Source organism: Anabrus simplex, chromosome 10, assembly GCF_040414725.1.
Source record: "Anabrus simplex isolate iqAnaSimp1 chromosome 10, ASM4041472v1, whole genome shotgun sequence".
NCBI classification, from domain to species: Eukaryota; Metazoa; Arthropoda; class Insecta; order Orthoptera; family Tettigoniidae; genus Anabrus; species Anabrus simplex.
In genome coordinates this window covers 485532-511497 of record NC_090274.1, presented here as the reverse complement: position 1 = coordinate 511497, position 25966 = coordinate 485532, and the positions used below count along the sequence as shown (strand labels likewise).

Sequence of the window (25966 nt, the reverse complement as noted above, 5' to 3'; positions counted from 1 at the left end):
ATATGCCTCTACCCGCATTTAAATATTTTGATGTATTTATTCCTCTCCCCCACCCTCTACACAACCATGCTGTCATCTTTTATCTCTTTTCTACCTTTTCCATCTCATTCTTATTCGGCACTTTCTTTGTAATCTCCTCTAATGCTCTATATTGGTTAAATATATGCAGGGGTGACCAACCCATCCCACACAAAATACATCTATTCTTATTTTCTCGTCCTACCCATTCCCTGTTTTCGGAATTCCCATCACCCACCAATATAAACCTCTTTTATCTCTTCTGCCCTCAAACTCGCTTTTCGGGTTCGTTACTTCCACCAATTTGTTTAATACTGATAGCGAGTCTCTCTCCCTACATTCCATTATTAAACTCTATCTTTCTACATCTAATAATCTTCCCTTTACCCTTTTCTATGCTTATTCTTTCCTCTCCCCCATCCCGCGCACCCGAACTCTCCAACCCTAAATTTTGTAACTTTTAGCACTTATTCGCGCAACATCTTTCGTTCTCCATACTTTTCTGAAACCTATACGCTTCTTGTAGTAATTCCCATCCCTTCCCTTCTTCCAATCGTATCCAATACTTAATCACCCTCTTAGCTATTGTGATTTCCATAGATTCTTTACACACTAATCTTGCTCCCACATTTGCAGTACATTCTGGAAGGCCCATCATAATCTTGCTAAATTTCGCCACCACCTGGTTCAGTTCTTCCCACCCTCCTCCAATGCCCATACTTCTACACCAAACATTTTGCCTTTTACCAGTGATTGGAACACCATTTTCTGAATATTAGACTTTATACCAGGGAATTTATTTTCTAATACCCTCACTGCTGCAAGTGCTCCCCTTCCCTTTAATTTGACCCTCCTACACTGATCTTTCCATAATCCGTTATTACTAATTATTCCACCCAAATACTCAATTTTTTTCGAGGTATGATTTCTTCCTGCTCTACCAACCAGACTTTCTTTCATTTCCCGGCTCTCCTTTTCCTAGATACCATTATCTGCGTCTTTCTTACATTTACTCTGAGCGACCATCTTCTAGTATATTCAACTACATCATATAATCCCGTTTGCAACCTATTTGCTGTTAGTGCCAAAATCAATAGATCATCTGCAAACAGCAGGCTCGGTACCTCCCACTTATTTGCTATTTGCTTTACGTCGCACCGACACAGATATGTCCTATGGCGACGATGGGATGGAAAAGGCCTAAGAATCGGAAGGAAGCTAGCGTGGCCTTAATTAAGGTACAACCCCAGCATTTGCCTGGTGTGAAAATGGGAAACCACGGAAAGCCATCTTCAGGGCTGCCGACAGTGGGGTTCGAACCCACTATCCCCCGATTACTGGATACTGGCCGCACTTAAGTGACTGCAGCTATCCAGCTCGGTACCTCCCACTTCTGCATCCAAGGACATTGCCACCTTTCTCCTCCAAGTATCTCTAAAATATTATTTATAAACATTAAAAATAATATCGGTGACAGAGCTCACAACCTTGTCTCATCCCCTCTTCGACTCAATAAACTTACTCAACCCTCCCGCCTGTAATTTAATCATCACCAGTACTTTCTCATACATTCTTTCTATTGCCATCCTCATTTTCTTCGACAGCCCTATCTCCCTTAATCTACTAAATAACGCCTCCCGACTCATTGCATCAAAGGATTTTTCTAAATCAATCGCTGCTACATATAATCTCATCCCTGTTATCCTCACATACTTCGTGATCAAATTATCCAAAATCCACACGTTATCCACCGTGTTCCTCCCTTCCCTAAACCCATTCTGATACTCCGATATCCTCCCATACTGCTCTGCCCAAGTTTTAATCCTATTCGCTAAGATCCCTGTACACACCTTCGACAAGGGGTCAAGGAGTGCTATTCCTCTATAATTATTAGGACCACTTCTATCCCCTTTTATTCTTATAAATTGGACATAATACCCCTTTTCTCCACTCACTAGGAAATTTTGCCGTTTCCAACATCCTGTTAAAAATTTTAACCATCACCTTCAACATCGATTCATTGGCCCCCGCTTTCATCCATACCCTGTTCGCAATACCGTTCACACAACCTGCTGCATTTGTTCTTGCCTTACTTAACACCCTAATTACTTCCTGGCTTGTTTTCTCCTCGTCTAGTATCTGGATTCCTACTTCTAGTTCTCTTACAATATATGTCTTGCCCATTTCCCTATCCTCCGCCGAAAAACCCCATAGAGTATCCTACCCACTCATTTTACCCCATATTTGTCACCTTCCTCATTGGGCTTGCTCTCTTTACCTTATTTATAGATTTCCAAATCCTCTCAAATCTATTCACTTTGCAATATCCGTTTATTCTTTCTGCTTCCGTCTCTTCCCAGCCTTTTTTCACATTCAATAACTTCTTGTAATATCTTCTTAATTCACAATATTCCTCCCTCTTCTCTGCTTCCCTCCCTTCTTAAACTCCGCTAGAGTTGTCATTACAACCTCTCGTTTCCTCCTACAGTCTTCATCAAACCACGCCGTGACTCTGTTATTATTTCTCCCTTCTCTTATCTTCCCTTTCTTTCCCACACTCCATAATGGGAGTTCTATTAATTTTAACATTTTGTCCATGTAATTTCCTTCCAAGCCCTTTCAATTTCTACCCTTAAGATACCACCCCTCCCTTTTAGCTCTAATTTCATTTTTCTCTCGTAGTATCGTTCCAGATACACTTCCACCCCTCCTTATATCTCTCCCTTTTTCCTACCTGTCTCCTCTCTTCATCGTCCTCAACTCTTAGTTTTATCTCAATGGGCATGTGTTCTGTTTCCCCACACTCTGCCACCTCAAAACTTATCATTCTCCTTAATGCTATCTCCGTGCTTACAGTACTAATATATCTACTACACTCCCTCCATTTGATCTGATTTACGTCAGTTCCCTCTCACTATCTCTCTTCATCCACCCGTTTACAATATATACATAGGACATAACTCTAACAGCCTTACTCCATAACTATTTATACCTTTGTCTTTACTCCTTCTTCTGTACCCTCTCACTTCGGTATCCTGTCTCCCATAGTCTCGTACTCTATTACTCACTCTTGCATTCCAATCCCCCATTAAAATCATTCCATCTTCCACATACAGCACCTTAATTATGTTTATATCTTCAACCAGTTCCTCAATTTTTTAAATTTGCATAATCTGAATCTTTAGGATGATTATATAATAGAGCCAGACAAATTGCCTCCTGTGCGCCTCTTCCCATTTGAATTCTAAACGACTCTACCCCTTCTACCTGACTTTGTATCCTCTCTACCCTCCCCGCTATCTCATTTTTTATTGAAACTGCTATACCCCCTGGGTTCCTTCCCATCTTCTCCTTTTTGTTCTTATCACGTTGACTACTCTATACCCGTCCCATTTAATTTCTAACCCTTTTCCTAACTACGTCTCCACTAAGGCAATTCCACAGTTTCTTTGTTCCCTATCAACCCCTCAATATTCTGGAGCCCTATCGTCATTTCTAATTATTTATTCCCTCTTCCTCCCCCTCTGCTTCTGTGTTTCTCCACTTCCACCCCTACTTCTTGTCACTCTTCCCTGCAAGCCTTCCCCATCTCTCTCCTCTTCCCTTTCTTATTCTCCTCTTTGTTTCCTTTCTACGTACCAGAACCCTTTTTCCCTCTCCATAAATCTTTCAAACTTATCGATCTTCCCTTATTTAGCGCCTGTCACCTCTCCATTTTCCTTTCTGTATTCCCTTCACTCGGTGAGGTTGAATGATTACCCTGTCTCCCTATTGCCTTCACTCACCTCTTTCACTTCACTCTTGTGCCATATTTCTTTCTTCATTCACCTCTGCGCTGTCCTGGCTCACCAAGGTCTCTGCATTCCCGACAATCTGGTTGCTGACACTGGTATTCAGCAGTTCTCCCCTTCCCGCTCTTGGTGTGCTGTGGACTTCTCTCACACTCTCCTCTACGTCATCGCTACTTCTCTAACATTTGCCTTAAGGCCTTGCTTTCTTTCTTCCCTTAAATGCCTGCTCAGGATTCTGTTCTCTTTGATGGCTTCATTGCCCATGTCCCTTCTTATCCACACTTTCCCGGCTTTTAAATTACTCGCATTCCTTAACACAATCTCCGCCATCAATGTAGATAATAATTTCACTCTGATGGGCCTCCTTCCCTTAACTTTCCCCACCCGGTGCACATCGTCTATATCAACTTCGCTAACTTCATCCTATTCTGTACCACTTCCACCACTTTATACACTAGTTCCACTTTAGTCTCTTTTTCCTTTTCTTGCACACCATATATGAAAATATTTTTCCTGAAAATTTCTTGCTCACCCCTCACTACTAATCGCTTCGTCTCTCTCAGGTCTTGCTCCAAACTTCTTACCCTCTTCTTCAATAGTTCCAGCTCATCTTTATTACACCCTTCCTCCTCCATTATCTTCCTCACATCTTCCTTAATACTCATCTTTAGGTATTTAAACTCCTTAGACAACTCTCGAAACATTTGTCTTATTTGCTCCGTCTGACATGCCTCTCTTATCGCTTCAAACTCTTCCCATCCAATGGAACCCACTGGACCTGGACCAGGATTAACTTAGACTCCTCCTATTATGAACAGCACACCCAGACCGCCGCCACCAGTAGAGCTGTCAACATCCCCCTTTTTCGCCATTTATCTTCACTTTTCTCTCCTTTCTACTTTCCATTCCACAGTGCCAGCTCCCGTGCTAACGTGCTCCGCTCTCCTTGCTTATTGAAACAAAGAGTCAATATCCCTCCACGAGAAGCTCAGCCACTGCTGCAGAATGTCTCACAAAGAACAAGGAAGGTCTGACTCAAAAACTGGAGATCAAACAAAGATTTTGAGAAAAGATTCGGCCCTGTCAAAGATAATGTTGAATAGCGAAGGCTATACCATGAGCTACACACCGATGTGGAGAAGAAGAGAGACACCATGCGGAAAAGAGGGGAACCTTCTCGAATGAACCCACTAAGTTTGGCCAATCGGATCACGACAAGAAAGTCAAAGTTCACTGAGGCAGAAAGAGATCTCAAAGAACTGGAGGTCACACGTGATGACAACCTGGAGCGTGCCCCATTCAAGAAGAAACTTCAAGCATGCCAGGGTTTTCAGGAAAAGGACGGATGCAAGAGGGAAAGGAACAACTCCGAGAACGAATGCAGAAATACTGGGTAAATGTCAAGGCGCAAAGGAAGAGACAGTCCGCAGTTGGCTGAAACGAAATGAAATAATAATAATAATAATAATAATAATAATAATAATAATAATAATGTGTGGCCTCGGCTACAGTGTGTAGAACATTTTGATTTGATGGCATTTAGATTGCTTGCGTTCAGTTTTCCTCTAGCAGATGGCAGAGAAACTGGAACTGTATTGGGCAACCAACTGGTTCGGAGTTTAGTTAATTTTGATCCATGTGTGTGGCAGGTGTGCGGCTGCCTCATCGCGTGGTGCTCAACAGACTTTGCTGGCAGTGGAGGGAGTTTCCTTACCGACCTGAAGAGCGGGTCTGTGTCTTCAAGACAGCGCTCACGTTCGTGGACTCCGTGGCGGAGCTCTGGGGACCTCTGCTGCAGGGCAGGGCCGTACTGGTGGTCCCGAAGAACGTGACGCAGGATCCGCAGCGGCTCACCGCCGTGCTCGACCAGCACAAGGTAAGAGTCCCAGGTGTCCACATTTCCCTTAGCGAAATCTTACAATACACGTATATTCTTGACAATCTCCCGGTTTTTATTTATTTGAGACGTGGTGCGACGACCACGAGCTCCGAGCTGAGTGCGGCCTTACTTGTGCCAGCCTGCTCCCGACACGGACGAGGCCTATGGGGGCTTTCACTTCATCACTCTTGCCTTTGCTTCGCCGATAATTTCAGCTTCGTGCCTTCTTTCGATTGTCGAGGAGGCAGCTCGTCAAGACAGACAGGGCCACCTTGCTAGCTGGTCTACAATAAGGCATGCATATCACGTATTGAGCCATTGCAGTTCCACTTTCTGTTGATGAGCCTCTTACTGTCCATATACAACTTGACAAAAATGTTGATTCCCATAGGGAACCTGCCTGAAATATTTGTTCCGAATGAGTAAATTTATGACACCAATATAGTTGGACCGTTATTGGACATTATAAATTTTCCAGCTAACTTATTCCTGGTTACCGGCGTTTCGCCCCAGTGTGATAAGTTGGCCTCATCAGTTGATAAATAGCACACGCACCAAAACGCATAACTAGTGCATACTGCGGAGGCCACTGCGTAGGCTACTTGGAGCCACCGACAATGCCAATGCACTGTGAGACACATGTAATTAGTCATGTAAATATATTTTAATGGCCATTGGCTGCAGTAAAATCTTTATTATTTACAATACAATAAAGTATTCCTAAAAATTACAATACTTTTCTTAATCATCATTATCCAGTCGATTAGATTAGCAGTTTGCCCTTTTCTACCACTACGAGCGCTACTGTGAGTCAATGCAGAGTTTCACTTAAGCGCCCCTACGAGCGCTAATGTGAGTCAATGCAGAGTTTCACTTAAGCGCCACTACGGGCGCTAATGTGAGTCAATGCAGAGTTTCACTTAAGCACCACTACGAGCGCTAATGTGAGTGAACACAGAGTTTCAGTGAAGCACCACTACGAGCGCTAATATGAGTGAACACAGAGTTTCACTTAAGCACCACTATGGGCGCTAATGTGAGTCAGTGTAAAGTTTCACCTAAGCACCACTACGAACGCTAATGTGAGTCAATGCAGAGTTTCACTTCAGCACCACTACGAGCGCTAATGTGAGTCAATACAGAGTTTCACTTCAGCACCACTACGAGCGCTAATGTGAGTCAATGCAGAGTTTCACTTAAGCACCACTACGAGCGCTAATGTGAGTCAATGCAGAGTTTCACTTAAGCACCACTATGGGCGCTAATGTGAGTGAACGTAGAGTTTCACTTAAGCACCACTACGTGCGCTAATGTGAATGAATGCAGAGTTTCACTTAAGCACCACTACGAGCGCTAATGTGAGTCAATGCAGAGTTTCACTTAAGCACCACTACGAGCACTAATGTGAGTGAACGTAGAGTTTCACTTAAACACCACTATGGGCGCTAATGTGAGTCAATGCAGAGTTTCAGTTAAGCACCACAATGGGCGCTAATGTGAGCCAATGCAGAGTTTCAGTTAAGCACCACTATGAGCGCTAATGTGAGTCAATACAGAGTTTCACTTAAGCACCACTACGAGCGCTAATGTGAGTCAATGCAGAGTTTCACTTAAGCACCACTATGGGCGCTAATGTGAGTGAACGTAGAGTTTCACTTAAGCACCACTATGGGCGCTAATGTGAGTCAATGCAGAGTTTCAGTTAAGCACCACAATGGGCGCTAATGTGAGTCAATGCAGAGTTTCAGTTAAGCACCACTATGAGCGCTAATGTGAGTCAATACAGAGTTTCAGTCAAGCCCTTATACACAGGGAAAAAATGGTTGGCTGGACACCCCTGCTATGGTGAGCGATGAAAAGAGGGGTGAAAACCGGTCTAGAAGACAGCATGGCGCGACCTTCACACTAGTTGTAACCAAGCAGTGGGATTGAAAGCAAATTAAGATGTCAGTGTGGTCTAAAAGTGAATATCGCTTAATTACCCTGTAAATTTTGGTCGTGGATTAACTGTTAACCAGCGCCTGGAGGAAATGACTCCTGTACTCGGGAAAGACTGTCCGCATCGGACAACAATTTTCCGCTGGTACAAAGAGTTCCAGAGGGGAAATTTTGGGTTTGAAGACCATCCTCGTTCTGGGCGACCGTCTGAATCAGTGACTGAGGAAAACATTGAAGCTGTGAGGAAAATGTTGCAGCAAAATAGGTGGTTGCCATATCGACAGGTAGAAGAGACCCTCCACATCCCTGCACCAGCTATTCATTCAATTCTACACGACCATTTCCATGTTAGGAAGGTGTGTTCCCTTTGGGTGCCCCATTCGCTTTCAGAGGAACAGGAAGCACATGGAGTGAAATGGTGCTGAAAAATGCTAAAACAGTTAAAAATGGAACTTCGCGTAAAGTGAATAGCATCGTTACAGGTGACGAAACTTGGCTTTGTTATTACGATGTCCCAACAAAATCCCAGAACGAGGTGTGGCTGCGTGAAAGTCAAGGTCAGGTGAGTATTCTTCACTAAACGGGACATCCTGACTCGGGTTGTGCTAGAAACACAAAGGACAATTACTGCTCTAGCATCACGACAGTGCTCCAGCATATCGTGCTAATGTAACAATGGATTTTGTTGCCAGATCAGTGTTGACTGTGCTTGATCACCCTCCATACACTCTTGATCTTGCCCCATGTGACTTCGCACTCTTCCTAGAAGTGTAGATGAGTTTTGCATCCGACGAGGAGCTTCTGGCAGAGCTGTACAGTGGCAGAGTTGGTTTCGACGTATGGAGAAGTATATTAAGTATGGTGTGGTTCACTGACATTGCAAAACTTTCCTAGTGCCTACATTCGGTGTGGACATTCTTCAAGAAACGACTGAGCGACACATTACATTACACTTCCGGCCTAAATGAAAAACCGCCTATAATCGCTTGTTTCTTTTATATTCAAATGCTGGCTAAATGAGTTTGATAGAGCTATCCAACACTCACATTTGAAATCATTCCGGGCCCTTTAGCCCTTCAACAATTGACTAAATTAATTAATTTTACATTTTTCGTAGTGTGGGAATCCCTAGTTTGTCTGCTAAGAGATGTTTTCAACCATAAAAACAGCATCAGCAGAGGTCGCAGCGTATGTGTATCCTCTCTCTATTTATATAATGTGTCACTGCTCCATACAGAGCGGCTAATAACTCTTAATATTTCACTGTTCCATACTGAGCGGCTAATAACTGTTACTAACTTATTTCACTGCTCCATACAGAGCGGCTAATAACTGTTAATATTTCACTGTTGTATAGAGAGCGGTTAATAACTGTTAATATGTCACTGCTCCATACAAAGCAGCTAATAACTGTTACTATTTCACTGTTCCATATAGAGCGGCTAATAACTGTTCCATACAGAGCGCCTAGTAACTGTTCCATACAGAGCGGCTAATAACTGTTAATATTTCACTGTTCTATAGAGAGCGGTTAATAACTGTTAATATGTTACTGCTCCATACAGAGCGGCTAATAACTGTTAATATTATTTTACTGTCGGATACAGAGCGGCTGATAAATGTTACTATTTATTTCACTGTTCCATAAAGAGCGGCTAATAACTGTTCCATTCAGAGCTGATAATAACTGTTACTCTTTTCACTGTTCCATACAGTGCGGCTAACAACTGTTACTATTTTCACTGTTCCATACAGAGCGGCTAATAACTGTTCCATACAGAGCGGCTAATAACTGTTCCATACAGAGCGCCTAGTAACTGTTCCATACTGAGCGGCTAATAACTGTTCCAGGTGGAGCGGCTCGTACTGGTCCCCTCGCTGCTCCGCGCCATCCTGCTCCAGCTGGACTTGGCGGCCTCCACATCTCCGCTACCTCACCTCAGACTGTGGGTGTGTTCTGGTGAACCTCTGGCCCTGGACCTAGTACAACACTTCTTCCGCAGGTTCCCGCGACACACCCTCTCTAACTTCTACGGCAGCACCGAGATCATGGGTGACGTCACCTACCACGTGATGAACTCGCCAGACGACGTGTCCAGCTCCGGCAAAGTGCCAATAGGTCAGTTGCATCTCTCTCCTCTTGCCGTCCAATTTGCTCTTAATGTCATTGTCAACAGGAGTACCTGCAATGGATTAGTCTCTACACATTCCAGTACGCACCGTATATGACCCAGGAAAAGGAGCCACCCTCTTAACTTTCATGCGATGACATGCGACGCTCAATAGAAGGGAAATGCCTTGGACTTTGAATCTAATAGTCCCTTGCATGTGAACTTGACGTTTCGCCAAGGTATCTCCTTCATACCCATGCATATTTACTTTTACTGATATACCTGAAGCAATACTGGCTTTACGTCTGATCTTACAGACAGAATTGAAAGAGACAAGCCCACACCTCAGTCCAGACATATGTTGTAAATAATCCTCCTTTCTCGTTTCTAAGGCCACTTGATGTAATGTGGATATCTCGGTAAGTTTGGACTGGTTTCTGACTGTATAAATATTTTTCACGCATCGTTCCAGGTCGACCTCTGGACAACTCCCTCATCTACCTGTTGGACTCGCAGTACCGCCCCGTGGTGTCCGGGGAGGTCGGCGAGCTCTTCGTAGCAGGACTCAATCTGGCAGCAGGATATGTTAACGGCAGAGATCCTGACCGCTTCGTACCCAATCCGCTCACTGTAGATCCTGGTAAGTAACAGCACGATAAACACTCTTTCTGATCAAGACATTTCATGCCACGAGTGATTTTTTCCTGCAATGTGCCCGAGAAAACAAACAATATCGTCATACGATAAGTTTACGTGCCTAAGACAATTTATACTAGGAAAATTTTCTAGAGGGAAATTAATAATCTCATGATAATATGTCCTTAGAAGCATTCCTTTCTCATTATTATTATTATTATTATTATTATTATTATTATTATTATTATTATTATTATTATTATTATTATTATTATTTGTTCGTATGCAGGGCTCCTCCATTCGTTGTCGGTGTCGCTCTTTTCTTTCCCGTCTTCAACTTTGGCCTTTCTTGAAAACCCTGGTGGTCTTTCTGCTTCCTCCTGAGGGGGAATATACTGTAAGTGACCCCATCTCCTGTCGATCCTTGAGTCAAGCTGGCCGGGTCTTCTTATCCTTAAAATAGGTAAAGATCGGGTTCGATGATCGTGTGGGCCATGACATCAGAGATTTTCTGGACATTAGTATACAGCTCATGTTATGCCGACGTCTAAATCCATCTTTAACCGAGCTCGACAGCTGCAGTCGCTTAAGTTCGGCCAGGATCCAGTATTCGGGAGATAGTGGGTTCGAACCCCACTGTCAGCAGCCCTGAAGATGGTTTTCCGTGGTTTCCCATTTTCACACCAGGTAAATGCTGAGGCTGTACCTTAATTAAGGCCACGGCCGCTTCCTTCCCATTCCTAGACCTTTCCTGTCCCATCGTCCCTATAAGGCCTATCTATGTAGGTGCGACGTAAAGCAACTTGCGAAAAAAACAAAAAAACAAAACAAAGAAAAAAAGGAATTTCCTTCAAGATCTTTCTTTCTTTCGTTAATTTCCACTTTCTATCAGGTCTTCCTTGTTCATATCAAGGCATTCCGCTGTGGTCTTATGACAGTTCTGCTTTCTAGGATATGGACATTTTGTTGTAAACGTCTTTGGTCAGTTGATAAGCTGTTTCCATTTCATTCATGCGCGACGCGAAAGTTTCTTTTTTCAGAGATGTTTGCTTCTATCCACTCACCAAGACATTTAAACGTATCTGTCCGTTTGATTTACTTTTAGCTCTCTGGTTTCATGTTAGTTATGAACTGCGCTTTCTCCAAATAGATCCTGAGGCCTGCTTTGTGCCTTGAGGTGGTGTAGCCATGTCTAAAGAATCACAGAAGATTGTTAGATCATCTGCAGAAGGTAGACAACCAATTGACAGATTCAAATTCTCACACAGTTTGGAGCCCCATGGTTGTTAATTTCATTGCGTCACTCGCGGACGACTCAAGGACGCAATTTGTAGCGCACAGACGAGAGTCCATCTCCCTGCCTAACTCCTGTCTTTATCTCAAAAGCACCTGAAATTTCTCCTCTGAACTCAGCTCTGGAGGTCCTGTTAGCTAGGGATCGTTTGGTGATTGCCCTGGTGTTTAGGACTTGTTGAGGTTCTTTAATTTAGATATGAGAGAATATATTTGCTGTGCACACGAGCGCTCTTTCCCGAACCCGAACCTTCAGATGACGAGGTGATGATATTATTTCATGCTAATAATGATTTCGTGTGGCTATTTCCAGCTGGGTGCAGCCCTTGTAAGGCAGACCCTCCGATGAGGGTGGGCGGCATCTGTCATTTGTAGGTAACTGCGTGTTATTGTGGTGGAGGATAGTGTTGTGTGGTGTGTGAGTTGCAGGGATGTTGCGAACAGCAGAAATACCCAGCTCCCGAGCCATTGGACTAACCAATGAAGGTTAAAATGCCCAACCGGAGGGGAATCGAACCCGGGACCCTCTGAAGGCCAGTACTGTGACCATTCAGCCATCGAATCGGACATTTCATGCTAATGAATAGCCTTAACGTGTCTAGAGCCAGTGACATAAACGTATCTCGTTCGGACGTAATTCGGCCTCCATTTAACACATTATTTAAGGAAAAGAAAAACCGTGACTTATTGACTGTGGCACCTTTCGTCACACTTAGAGCTCTGGTAAACTCTGGAGTCTGTGACCAATGAGGCGAATGGCTGAAGGCCATGTCTCATTGTACTTTCAGGACAATGCAGCACTTTCACTCATTGCTACAGCAATAAATCCCTAGATACACGTGAGGTAACGGTTTATTTCCGCGATAATAATACGGAGCAATTGACCATGTTGTTTGTCACACATGGCTTTCAGCCTGCTTTCCGGAGATAGTGGGTTCGAAACCCAGTACCCCATTCCCCATTTGTTTAAGCCGGAAAACGCTGGGGATGTACCCTAATTAAGGCCACGGCCGCTTCTTTCCCACTCCTAGCCGTTTCCCGTGTTGTCGCCATAAGACGTATGTGTGTCGGTACGACGTAAAGCTTAACGCCCCCATCTCTCATGCAGTACTTTACATTGAAATAATTGTTTCGTTTCACAGTATTTAGGAATCAATATCTCAATATTATCTTCAATTATAGAGCGTGTGTTTCTCCGAGCGAGAATTTTCTCACTGTTTTTTATTAGGAGGACATCTAACGGCCTAGCTTCATTGTTTTGTTCAGCAAAGCATAAAGTTATCTGCAAACATTTTTTTTGGTAGAAAAGCTCTAATATTTAGATAAATTACCCAGTAAAATATTTACAGTGAGGAAAGAGATGAGGTGACAGTGGCGACGCGAAGCGAGGAACAGAGGAACATCCTAGGGATATGAGCCACGTAAATAAACTATGAGAATACGTTCTTTATTCATTCCCAAACATTACATCGTTATCCGGTCGATTTGGTTAGTTTGCCTTATTCCGCCACTGCGAGCGCTAATGAGAGTCAATGTAGAGTTTCACTTAAGCTCTTATAACTACATTCGCTGTGGATTTTTTCCTAAAATAAAAAATAAAATAAAAAAAGCCTGAGGGTATTGAAGCAAGGAACACATTGCAGAAAAAATATGTAAATAATTATTTTGGCTAAGATCTGAATCAAAAGGAAAAGAGCGAACTGCATGAAGTGATTCTCGAAATGTGTTTTTTAGCTGTCCAAGACTCCGGGACCTCTGACCCTTCAACAATTGAGGACATTGCTTAATGTTAGATTTGTCTGCTTTGTCTGCTGAGAAATGTTTTTATCATTAAAAATAAGAATAATTTGTTCCCAGACTTAAACCCTGGGTACGTTTCTTCCAGAAACAAAACACATTTAATATATACTTTAAAATATAAACAGCTGGTAATTTAGGTTCACCAACAGTTCTCATCTTCAAAATTAATCCGTTTGGCTCTCATCATCATCATCACCATTATTGTTATTATTATTATTATTATTATTATTATTATTATTATTATTATTATTATTATTATTATTGGTACACATATGCATTATCATCATAGACCGTTATGCCTTTCAGCGTTCAGTCTGCAAGCCTTTGTTGTGAATTTACCATAGACCTCGACATCCTCTATTTGTAACTAGTGCCGTGCCCTCATTTAGTTCTATACCTCTCATCTTTAAATCATTACAAACTGAGTCGAACCATCATCGACTTGGTATACCTCTACTTATCTTACCCTCCATAATAGAGTCCATTATTATCCTACGTAACCTATGCTCCTCCATTCGCCTCACATGTCCCCATCACCGAAGCCGGTTTTTGCGTACAGCTTCATCCATCGAGTTCATTCCTCACTTAGCCTTTATCTCCTCGTTCCGAGTACCCTCTTGCAATTGTTCCCACTCGTTTGTATCAGTAATCATTCTCGCTACTTTCATGTCTGTTACTTGTAACTTACGAATAAGATATCCTGAGTCCACCCAGCTTTCGCTCCGGTAAAGCAAAGTTGGTGTGAAAACAGACCGATGTAAAGATAGTTTCGTCCGGGAGCTGACTTCCTTCTTACAGGACACTGTTGATCGCAGCTGCGAGCTCACTGCATATACCTTGATTCAATCTCACTATATTACCATCCTGGGATAACACATCCTAAGTTCTTGAAATTATCTACCTGTTCCAGATTTGTATCCCAATCAGACATTCAATTCTGTTGATTTTCTTACCTACTGACATCAATTTAGTCTTCGAAAAGCTCATTTTCATACCATACTCGCTGCAGCTATTTTCAAGTTCCAAGATATTAGACTGCAGGCTTTTGGCACAGTCTACCATTAATAGCAAGTCGTCAGCATAGGCCAGACTCCTTACTACATTTCCACCCAGCTGAATCCCTCCCTGCCTCTTAACACCTTCCAGCAGATGATCCATGTAAACTACGAACGACAAAGGTGAAAGATTACTGTAAGTACCCTGAACCAAGAAGTCGTTCTACTCTCAATTCTCACTGGAGCCCATGATCTTAATAATCTACCCTTAATCCCATGGTCCCCCCAGTATGGCGAACATTATTATTATTATTATTATTATTATTATTATTATTATTATTATTATTATTGGTAATAGTTTTGGCAATAGGACAATCCACCTACAATCAAAACCTCCAATAATAACAAACTGCCTGGACGATTCAGCTCTTACTTGACTTGGAAGAAGTACATGCCCATCTTCACACTGTCCATCAGCTGATACCTCTTTCTTTTTACAACTTTTCCTTCCACTGCCTGTGTTAATAAACAGTGACCAGCCCAGTTTTTCCTTCTCTTTTGAATGGTTTCAGTATTGTCGTCCTTTCTTTACCTAGTCTTTCTAATGCCACTTCCTTTCTTAATTTGTCTTGCCAGTTGATCTTCTCCATATCCACATTTCAATCTTCTTTTCGACGTCCTCCTCAAAATCAAAGTCTCAGTCCCACACAAAGCACTTCTTAAGTCGCGCAGCTGTGAGCTCGCATCCGCGAGATAGTGGGTTCGAACCCCACTGTCGGCAGCCCTGAAGATGATTTTCCGTGCTGGGGCTGTACCTTAATTAAGGCCACGGCCGCTTCCTTCCAATTCCTGTCGCATCGTCGCCATAAGACCTATCTGTGTGGTGCGACGTAAAGCAAATACTGGCCCACTCATTGTACCCATGGCTTCCTTGGCCATTGCGTTCCTGCTCTTGACAGATCACATCTGATTGTGCTTCCTAAATATCTGAGTGCAAGTACTTGTACTATTTCTTCACCTGAGAAAACATCCCTCTTCTTATCATAATCATCGCTAATGTTTTCACACGATCTAGTCAGTATGATATTAATCATTTTCTCAATTTCTGCTAGGACCAACAATGTCGGATGGATTTAATTCTCTTACCTTGTTTATCTTGGTATCAACTTGGAATTATTTCCTCAAGGTCTAGCTTGAACAAGGCTTGTCTAACCTCTTTACCAATTTGCTTTCTTCTGCCATACTCTTACCCGAACTCTTTGATTTATGTAAATATTCTCTATCAGTCTCCTTTCTTTCCAATGTACTCGTTTTTCCTTCAACTATAGATACAAGATCTTGGCAAGAAGACACGAGGGCAATAGATCCATCAAATTTAGCAAGATCTCAAAGAGTTGCACTCGAGAACAAAGTAAAATGTACATCTTTTTAAGACTCACAGATTTTAGATAAGAATGGCACAGAAATTACGATCCGAACGAATCAAAAACTACTGGGCAGATCACAAGAACCAAACAGTTCATCCTTCAAAGAACGACTCAAGTGGTCCAGTGTGGCCGCCGATAAAATTAAGGTGATACTGGATGAGAGGTAACTGGAACGTTCATTGCATTCCCGACCCAGTCAAATGACAGGAAACAGGGCGTACCAACATGATAACGACGGAGTTCACTATCGCAATTCCTCCTCCCCGTTGTAAGTGAAAAACGTTTCCTTTCTCCATATTGTTGTGTGTTGTCCTCTCTTAATAGCGCTCACACCGTATTTTAAGGGCTTGTCCGCCAATTTTTCCTATACCACACTTGGAATACGACGGAGACAAGAATAGCCGGGGATTTACCACTTTGTCGAGGCCACCTGCAAAAGAAAGCCCTGTTCTTTTTAAGAGCATTAATTAAACTGTTAATGATTAACAGAGCTGGTTCGTAAGACTTTATAGAGACTTTCATTATCGTCAAGTTTGACCACAGTTATTAAATGTTTTGGAACTTACTTCTCAGTCGCAACCGACAGTCAGCTCACAGTCCTCCTGCAGTCGTGCGACAAGAACTGATGAATCTAATTAATATACATGTAGATAAGAACTAGCAAACGCAATTTTGTGAAATAAAAAACATATACTGGATTTCCTATCTTAGTACTGCAGATACAAAAATCAGCACTTAGAAGGAAAATATGTATTCTTGCTCGTAGGAATCTTGAAGATCTGGCGCCAACCATCTGGGTATACGACTAGGGTAAGGGAGACTTTCTTCAGTCTGGAAGTGACGTAACGTTGAAGTTGAAGATTGTACTGTTCTAAAGTTTAATTAGAGAACTTAGACAGTAATTTGTTTCTTTCTTTTCAGACTACTCCCGACTTTACCGCACTGGAGATTACGCTCGTCTTGAAAAGGGCAATCTGTTGTATGAGGGTCGGACAGATTCCCAAGTGAAGGTTCGAGGTCACAGAGTAGACCTGTCGGAAGTGGAACGGGCTGTGGTGGCAGTTCCTGGGATCGACAAGGCGGTGGTGTTGTGCTACAGACCGGGCGAGATCAACCAGGTGAGATCATAAGATAAACCCCATCAACAAAAATATTCTCTCCTATTTCGTTTATACTTTTCATATCTCGGCCTCGTATGTCATAGTCATATTGACCACCTCTCTTATAGTCACACTCATATCAATGGCCATCTATACTATAGCTATATTGACATCTTGGTCTCCTCTACTGTAGCTATATTGACATCTTGGTCTCCTCGACTATAGCTATATTGACATCTTGGTCTCCTCTACTGTAGCTATATTGACATCTTGGTCTCCTCTACTGTAGCTATATTGACATCTTGGTCTCCTTTACTGTAGCTATATTGACATCTTGGTCTCGTCTACTATAGCTATATTGACATCTTGGTCTCCTCGACTATAGCTATATTGACATCTTGGTCTCCTCTACTATAGCTATATTGACATCTTGGTCTCGTCTACTGTAGCTATATTGACATCTTGGTCTCCTCGACTATAGCTATATTGACATCTTGGTCTCCTCTACTGTAGCTATATTGACATCTTGGTCTCCTCTACTGTAGCTATATTGACATCTTGGTCTCCTCTACTGTAGCTATATTGACATCTTGGTCTCCTCTACTGTAGCTATATTGACATCTTGGTCTCCTCGACTATAGCTATATTGACATCTTGGTCTCGTCTACTGTAGCTATATTGACATCTTGGTCTCCTCTACTGTAGCTATATTGACATCTTGGTCTCCTCTACTGTAGCTATATTGACATCTTGGTCTCCTCGACTATAGCTATATTGACATCTTGGTCTCGTCTACTGTAGCTATATTGACATCTTGGTCTCGTCTACTATAGCTATATTGACATCTTGGTCTCGTCTACTATAGCTATATTGACATCTTGGTCTCCTCTACTGTAGCTATATTGACATCTTGGTCTCCTCGACTATAGCTATATTGACATCTTGGTCTCCTCTACTATAGCTATATTGACATCTTGGTCTCCTCTACTGTAGCTATATTGACATCTTGGTCTCCTCTACTGTAGCTATATTGACATCTTGGTCTCCTCTACTATAGCTATATTGACATCTTGGTCTCCTCGACTATAGCTATATTGACATCTTGGTCTCCTCGACTATAGCTATATTGACATCTTGGTCTCCTCGACTATAGCTATATTGACATCTTGGTCTCCTCGACTATAGCTATATTGACATCTTGGTCTCCTCTACTGTAGCTATATTGACATCTTGGTCTCCTCTACTGTAGCTATATTGACATCTTGGTCTCCTCTACTATAGCTATATTGACATCTTGGTCTCGTCTACTGTAGCTATATTGACATCTTGGTCTCCTCTACTGTAGCTATATTGACATCTTGGTCTCCTCTACTATAGCTATATTGACATCTTGGTCTCCTCTACTGTAGCTATATTGACATCTTGGTCTCCTCTACTGTAGCTATATTGACATCTTGGTCTCCTCGACTATAGCTATATTGACATCTTGGTCTCGTCTACTGTAGCTATATTGACATCTTGGTCTCCTCTACTGTAGCTATATTGACATCTTGGTCTCCTCTACTGTAGCTATATTGACATCTTGGTCTCCTCGACTATAGCTATATTGACATCTTGGTCTCGTCTACTGTAGCTATATTGACATCTTGGTCTCGTCTACTATAGCTATATTGACATCTTGGTCTCGTCTACTATAGCTATATTGACATCTTGGTCTCCTCTACTGTAGCTATATTGACATCTTGGTCTCCTCTACTATAGCTATATTGACATCTTGGTCTCGTCTACTATAGCTATATTGACATCTTGGTCTCCTCTACTGTAGCTATATTGACATCTTGGTCTCCTTTACTGTAGCTATATTGACATCTTGGTCTCGTCTACTGTAGCTATATTGACATCTTGGTCTCCTCTACTGTAGCTATATTGACATCTTGGTCTCGTCTACTGTAGCTATATTGACATCTTGGTCTCGTCTACTGTAGCTATATTGACATCTTGGTCTCCTCGACTATAGCTATATTGACATCTTGGTCTCCTTTACTGTAGCTATATTGACATCTTGGTCTCCTTTACTGTAGCTATATTGACATCTTGGTCTCGTCTACTATAGCTATATTGACATCTTGGTCGCTATATTGACATCTTGGTCTCCTTTACTGTAGCTATATTGACATCTTGGTCTCGTCTACTGTAGCTATATTGACATCTTGGTCTCCTTTACTGTAGCTATATTGACATCTTGGTCTCCTTTACTGTAGCTATATTGACATCTTGGTCTCCTTTACTGTAGCTATATTGACATCTTGGTCTCCTTTACTGTAGCTATATTGACATCTTGGTCTCGTCTACTATAGCTATATTGACATCTTGGTCTCCTCTACTGTAGCTATATTGACATCTTGGTCTCCTCTACTGTAGCTATATTGACATCTTGGTCTCGTCTACTATAGCTATATTGACATCTTGGTCTCCTCTACTATAGCTATATTGACATCTTGGTCTCGTCTACTGTAGCTAAATTGACATCTTGGTCTCGTCTACTGTAGCTATATTGACATCTTGGTCTCCTCTACTATAGCTATATTGACATCTTGGTCTCGTCTACTATAGCTATATTGACATCTTGGTCTCCTTTACTGTAGCTATATTGACATTTTGGTCTCGTCTACTATAGCTATATTGACATCTTGGTCTCGTCTACTGTAGCTATATTGACATCTTGGTCTCCTTTACTGTAGCTATATTGACATTTTGGTCTCGTCTACTATAGCTATATTGACATCTTGGTCTCGTCTACTATAGCTATATTGACATCTTGGTCTCCTTTACTGTAGCTATATTGACATTTTGGTCTCGTCTACTATAGCTATATTGACATCTTGGTCTCGTCTACTATAGCTATATTGACATCTTGGTCTCCTCTACTGTAGCTATATTGACATCTTGGTCTCCTTTACTGTAGCTATATTGACATTTTGGTCTCGTCTACTGTAGCTATATTGACATCTTGGTCTCGTCTACTATAGCTATATTGACATCTTGGTCTCCTTTACTGTAGCTATATTGACATTTTGGTCTCGTCTACTATAGCTATATTGACATCTTGGTCTCGTCTACTATAGCTATATTGACATCTTGGTCTCCTTTACTGTAGCTATATTGACATCTTGGTCTCGTCTACTATAGCTATATTGACATCTTGGTCTCCTCTACTATAGCTATATTGACATCTTGGTCTCGTCTACTATAGCTATATTGACATCTTGGTCTCCTTTACTGTAGCTATATTGACATTTTGGTCTCGTCTACTATAGCTATATTGACATCTTGGTCTCGTCTACTGTAGCTATATTGACATCTTGGTCTCCTTTACTGTAGCTATATTGACATTTTGGTCTCGTCTACTATAGCTATATTGACATCTTGGTCTCGTCTACTATAGCTATATTGACATCTTGGTCTCGTCTACTATAGCTATATTGACATCTTGGTCTCCTTTACTGTAGCTATATTGACATTTTGGTCTCGTCTACTATAGCTATATTGACATTTTGGTCTCGTCTACTATAGCTATATTGACATCTTGGTCTCGTCTACTATAGCTATATTGACATCTTGGTCTCCTTTACTGTAGCTATATTGACATTTTGGTCTCGTCTACTGTAGCTATATTGACATTTTGGTCTCGTCTACTATAGCTATATTGACATTTTGGTCTCGTCTACTATAGCTATATTGACATCTTGGTCTCGTCTACTATAGCTATATTGACATCTTGGTCTCCTTTACTGTAGCTATATTGACATTTTGGTCTCGTCTACTATAGCTATATTGACATCTTGGTCTCGTCTACTGTAGCTATATTGACATCTTGGTCTCCTTTACTGTAGCTATATTGACATTTTGGTCTCGTCTACTATAGCTATATTGACATCTTGGTCTCGTCTACTATAGCTATATTGACATCTTGGTCTCCTTTACTGTAGCTATATTGACATTTTGGTCTCGTCTACTGTAGCTATATTGACATCTTGGTCTCGTCTACTATAGCTATATTGACATCTTGGTCTCCTTTACTGTAGCTATATTGACATTTTGGTCTCGTCTACTATAGCTATATTGACATCTTGGTCTCGTCTACTATAGCTATATTGACATCTTGGTCTCCTTTACTGTAGCTATATTGACATCTTGGTCTCGTCTACTATAGCTATATTGACATCTTGGTCTCCTCTACTATAGCTATATTGACATCTTGGTCTCGTCTACTATAGCTATATTGACATCTTGGTCTCCTTTACTGTAGCTATATTGACATTTTGGTCTCGTCTACTATAGCTATATTGACATCTTGGTCTCGTCTACTGTAGCTATATTGACATCTTGGTCTCCTTTACTGTAGCTATATTGACATTTTGGTCTCGTCTACTATAGCTATATTGACATCTTGGTCTCGTCTACTATAGCTATATTGACATCTTGGTCTCGTCTACTATAGCTATATTGACATCTTGGTCTCCTTTACTGTAGCTATATTGACATTTTGGTCTCGTCTACTATAGCTATATTGACATCTTGGTCTCGTCTACTGTAGCTATATTGACATCTTGGTCTCCTTTACTGTAGCTATATTGACATCTTGGTCTCGTCTACTGTAGCTATATTGACATCTTGGTCTCCTTTACTGTAGCTATATTGACATCTTGGTCTCCTTTACTGTAGCTATATTGACATCTTGGTCTCCTTTACTGTAGCTATATTGACATCTTGGTCTCCTTTACTGTAGCTATATTGACATCTTGGTCTCGTCTACTATAGCTATATTGACATCTTGGTCTCCTCTACTGTAGCTATATTGACATCTTGGTCTCCTCTACTGTAGCTATATTGACATCTTGGTCTCGTCTGCTGTAGCTATATTGACATCTTGGTCTCCTTTACTGTAGCTATATTGACATCTTGGTCTCGTCTACTATAGCTATATTGACATCTTGGTCTCGTCTACTGTAGCTATATTGACATCTTGGTCTCCTTTACTGTAGCTATATTGACATCTTGGTCTCCTTTACTGTAGCTATATTGACATCTTGGTCTCCTTTACTATAGCTATATTGACATCTTGGTCTCCTTTACTGTAGCTATATTGACATCTTGGTCTCGTCTACTATAGCTATATTGACATCTTGGTCTCCTCTACTGTAGCTATATTGACATCTTGGTCTCCTCTACTGTAGCTATATTGACATCTTGGTCTCGTCTACTATAGCTATATTGACATCTTGGTCTCGTCTACTGTAGCTATATTGACATCTTGGTCTCCTTTACTGTAGCTATATTGACATCTTGGTCTCGTCTACTATAGCTATATTGACATCTTGGTCTCGTCTACTGTAGCTATATTGACATCTTGGTCTCCTCTACTGTAGCTATATTGACATCTTGGTCTCCTCTACTATAGCTATATTGACATCTTGGTCTCGTCTACTATAGCTATATTGACATCTTGGTCTCGTCTACTGTAGCTATATTGACATCTTGGTCTCCTTTACTGTAGCTATATTGACATCTTGGTCTCCTTTACTGTAGCTATATTGACATCTTGGTCTCCTTTACTATAGCTATATTGACATCTTGGTCTCCTTTACTGTAGCTATATTGACATCTTGGTCTCGTCTACTATAGCTATATTGACATCTTGGTCTCCTCTACTGTAGCTATATTGACATCTTGGTCTCCTCTACTGTAGCTATATTGACATCTTGGTCTCGTCTACTATAGCTATATTGACATCTTGGTCTCCTTTACTGTAGCTATATTGACATCTTGGTCTCGTCTACTATAGCTATATTGACATCTTGGTCTCCTCTACTGTAGCTATATTGACATCTTGGTCTCGTCTACTATAGCTATATTGACATCTTGGTCTCGTCTACTGTAGCTATATTGACATCTTGGTCTCCTTTACTGTAGCTATATTGACATCTTGGTCTCGTCTACTGTAGCTATATTGACATCTTGGTCTCGTCTACTATAGCTATATTGACATCTTGGTCTCGTCTACTGTAGTAAGTTTGTCTCACTTGCACGACTGTCGATCATCAGTGTGTACTGTATTTTGATATGAGCTAATCTCTTTACTTATGATGTAATATCTGTTCCTTCCAGGCTCTGTTGGCCTTCGTGACGGCGAAGCCTGAATCTTCAGTGTCAGCTACTCACGTGGAAAGTGCATTGCATAAGAGTTTGGCCTCCTACATGCTGCCACAGGTAAGAATGGTAGAGCAGGTTCTGTTGTCCCTGACCATCACAAACGTCTGGACGGTGTCATTGAACTCGTTCGTACGTAATATTGAATGTAATGTTTTAACCTCGCTTAACGGTCAAGGCGTCAAGTGTTAGAACGTATGTCAGAGTGTTTTCACTATACCGACGGCGTACTGGCGATCTGCATTGGGGTCCTACCTAAGATGGTTTATAATGATGAAGATATCCGCTCCCGAGTCAGATGAATGAACCGGGAATCTAACGGAGAACCGTCTGGACGAAAGGACAGCACGTAACAGCCCAACACTATCGCAGTAAATGACCAACTCTATTCCTGGCCACTTTCGCCCTCAGGAATTCACCACGTAGTAATTTTTGTTGTAGGTTGCATAAAGCTCAGGGCGGTCTGCGTTTCCAGAAGTGAAACTACTGTTTCTGAATTATTGGACTTCCTGAAGGAGTATCCTACCCTCGTCCTTTCGAGTGACCAGAAAGAAATAGCACAAATGCAATCAGGATTTATATATATAAAGGTATTATTTGGGATGATTGCATTTCTCTACTACGAGATACCCAAAGTTCCAATAATTAATACGTTTCAGAGACTGTTCTCAGCAGTTCTGCCACAAGCTTTACCTGTAAGGGCCTTACTGTGCAGCTCCATGCTGGTGTTTGGGTCCTCCTCATTTCTCGTGTGCCGTCTTCACCATCATAGGTAAACCCCATCTTCACAGAGGTTAGTGTGATTAGCTGCCGGGCTCTGTCACGAAAAGTGGTACGAACGGGTCCCACTCAGGCTCCGGTAGTCAGCGGAGTAGAGGGGGTTCGATTCGCACCTGATTCAACCCGGAAGGGAAAGTGCCTGAATGGTACCTAACTTAAGGGTACGGCTGCTTCTTTACCCTCTAACTTGTCTTTCCCTTACAATCTTCCCATCCCGTTCAAGGCACCTCTTGAGCATAAGAGGATGAGGTACTGGTCCGCCTTCCCACTTGTATCCTCGGCCCAAAGTCCCACGCTCCACGACACTGCCCTCGAGGCGGTAGAGGTGGGATGTCTTGTGTCCGAGGGAAAAACCGACCCTGGAGGGTAAACGGATTAAGTTGGGAAGAAAGACATTATTATTATTATTATTATTATTATTATTATTATTATTATTATTATTATTATTATTATTATTATTATTAATTTTGTCCCAGTCCGCACTCCTCTTTATCTAATCGATCCACCTTGTTCGAGATCTCCCTCTCAATCTCTTTGCCTCGAACTTCATCTCTATAATTTGTTTTCGTCCTGCATCCTCTCTACATGTCCCAACGCATCTTAGTTTACTCCTATCAATTCTCTCGTTTAGCTTTCCCATTCCAAACTTTCTTTCTTGTTCCTTACCCTGTGTTTCCTATCACACTAAACCTCCTGAGGCCTGGCGTCCTTTTAAAGGGACACTCCTTAAAAATAGAATATCCCGTAAAAGAAATAATTTAAAAATAAAATAAATAAAAATTGATCTCTTGTTGGTGTTCCATTTTTTTGGGAATTCATTTACCTTGTTGTGATATGGTTCTCACTTCACTTTCTCCCACCGAGACACCGTTAAAGAAGTATAGACTTTTATGACATTTGTCCAAATGAGAAATGTTCCGCGCCTCAGGAGGTAGTATTTCATTTCGCTGGCCTGCATACACCTCCTTACTCCAGACAAGGTTTCTCATCTCCATGTCTGTATTAGTTCACTCCCTATCAACATTTCAAGACTTTTCTTTCTCCTCTTGATATCACCATGGCCTTGCTTTTCATACCATACTCTTGTTGTTCCACTGTTGCAGGTCGTTGTGCTCGACAGCATTCCGTTACTAGTGAACGGGAAGACAGATCGACAGCTCTTACTCAAGCAATACGAGAGTGCCTATCATACTGGTGAGTACATTACTAGCCGCTCCTAATTTGATAAAAGTAATCGTACTCTGAATCTCTCCATATATCCCGGAAACTCTTCGTAAAGCACGTTTTGCGGCTAAGATGACAAACAGTCTTCTCTCAAGTCGAAAAAAACATGTTTCTTTATTTTTAAAGGAGATTCCGAATACCTATTTCTACGTCTGTAACTACTTCGGTTTTTGAGGTATAAGTATCCCCATAAAAAGAATTCAACCCCTTTATCAGTCCTTCCCCCAACCCCATCCCCCATCTAACTAGATTTTCGAAAACAAATGGAAACACATGCTTCTTTATTTTTAAACGAGACTCCAAATATGAATTTCCACGCCTGTAAAAAGTTATGTTTTGACATATAGGCCTACTGTAAATATACCGGTACTCATTTTAAAAATTCACCGGCTTTTTCAATTCTATTCACCCCCTTAAGTGATATTTCCGAAAACAAAATAATACTTGTTTCTGTTTTTAAAGAAGATTAAGAATACCAATTATCACGACTGTGACATGTTCATCAGTTTCCTAATAAAAATTATGCAACCCACTTTTCAGTCCTTTTTATCTTCCCCCTTGAGTGCTTTTCTCTGAAAACCAAAAATACATGTTTCTTTATTTTTAAAAGAGATTAAAAATACGACTTTTCACGTATGTAACATGTTACGTTTCTGAGGTATACTGTAGATATAGTCATTTTAAAAATTCACTCGATTTGTCACTCCCGTCCACTTCCCCATTATTTGGATTTTCCAAAAGCAAAATCCGTGTTTCTTTATTTT

At 41.5% G+C, this 25966-nt stretch overlaps 1 protein-coding gene across 2 annotated transcripts in view; it reads left to right on the top strand.

Annotated features, from left to right (window-relative positions):
- LOC136882137 (beta-alanyl-bioamine nonribosomal peptide synthetase ebony) overlaps window positions 1-25966 on the top strand; it is a 184125-nt gene that overhangs the window by 139413 nt on the left and 18746 nt on the right. For both annotated transcript variants that reach the window (XM_067154680.2, XM_067154681.2), the window contains exons 4-9: window positions 5459-5685; window positions 9478-9745; window positions 10210-10377; window positions 16810-17006; window positions 23157-23258; window positions 25082-25172. In XM_067154680.2, coding sequence (XP_067010781.2) covers window positions 5459-5685; window positions 9478-9745; window positions 10210-10377; window positions 16810-17006; window positions 23157-23258; window positions 25082-25172 — 1053 coding nt within the window. The remainder of the gene's footprint in view (window positions 1-5458; window positions 5686-9477; window positions 9746-10209; window positions 10378-16809; window positions 17007-23156; window positions 23259-25081; window positions 25173-25966) is intronic.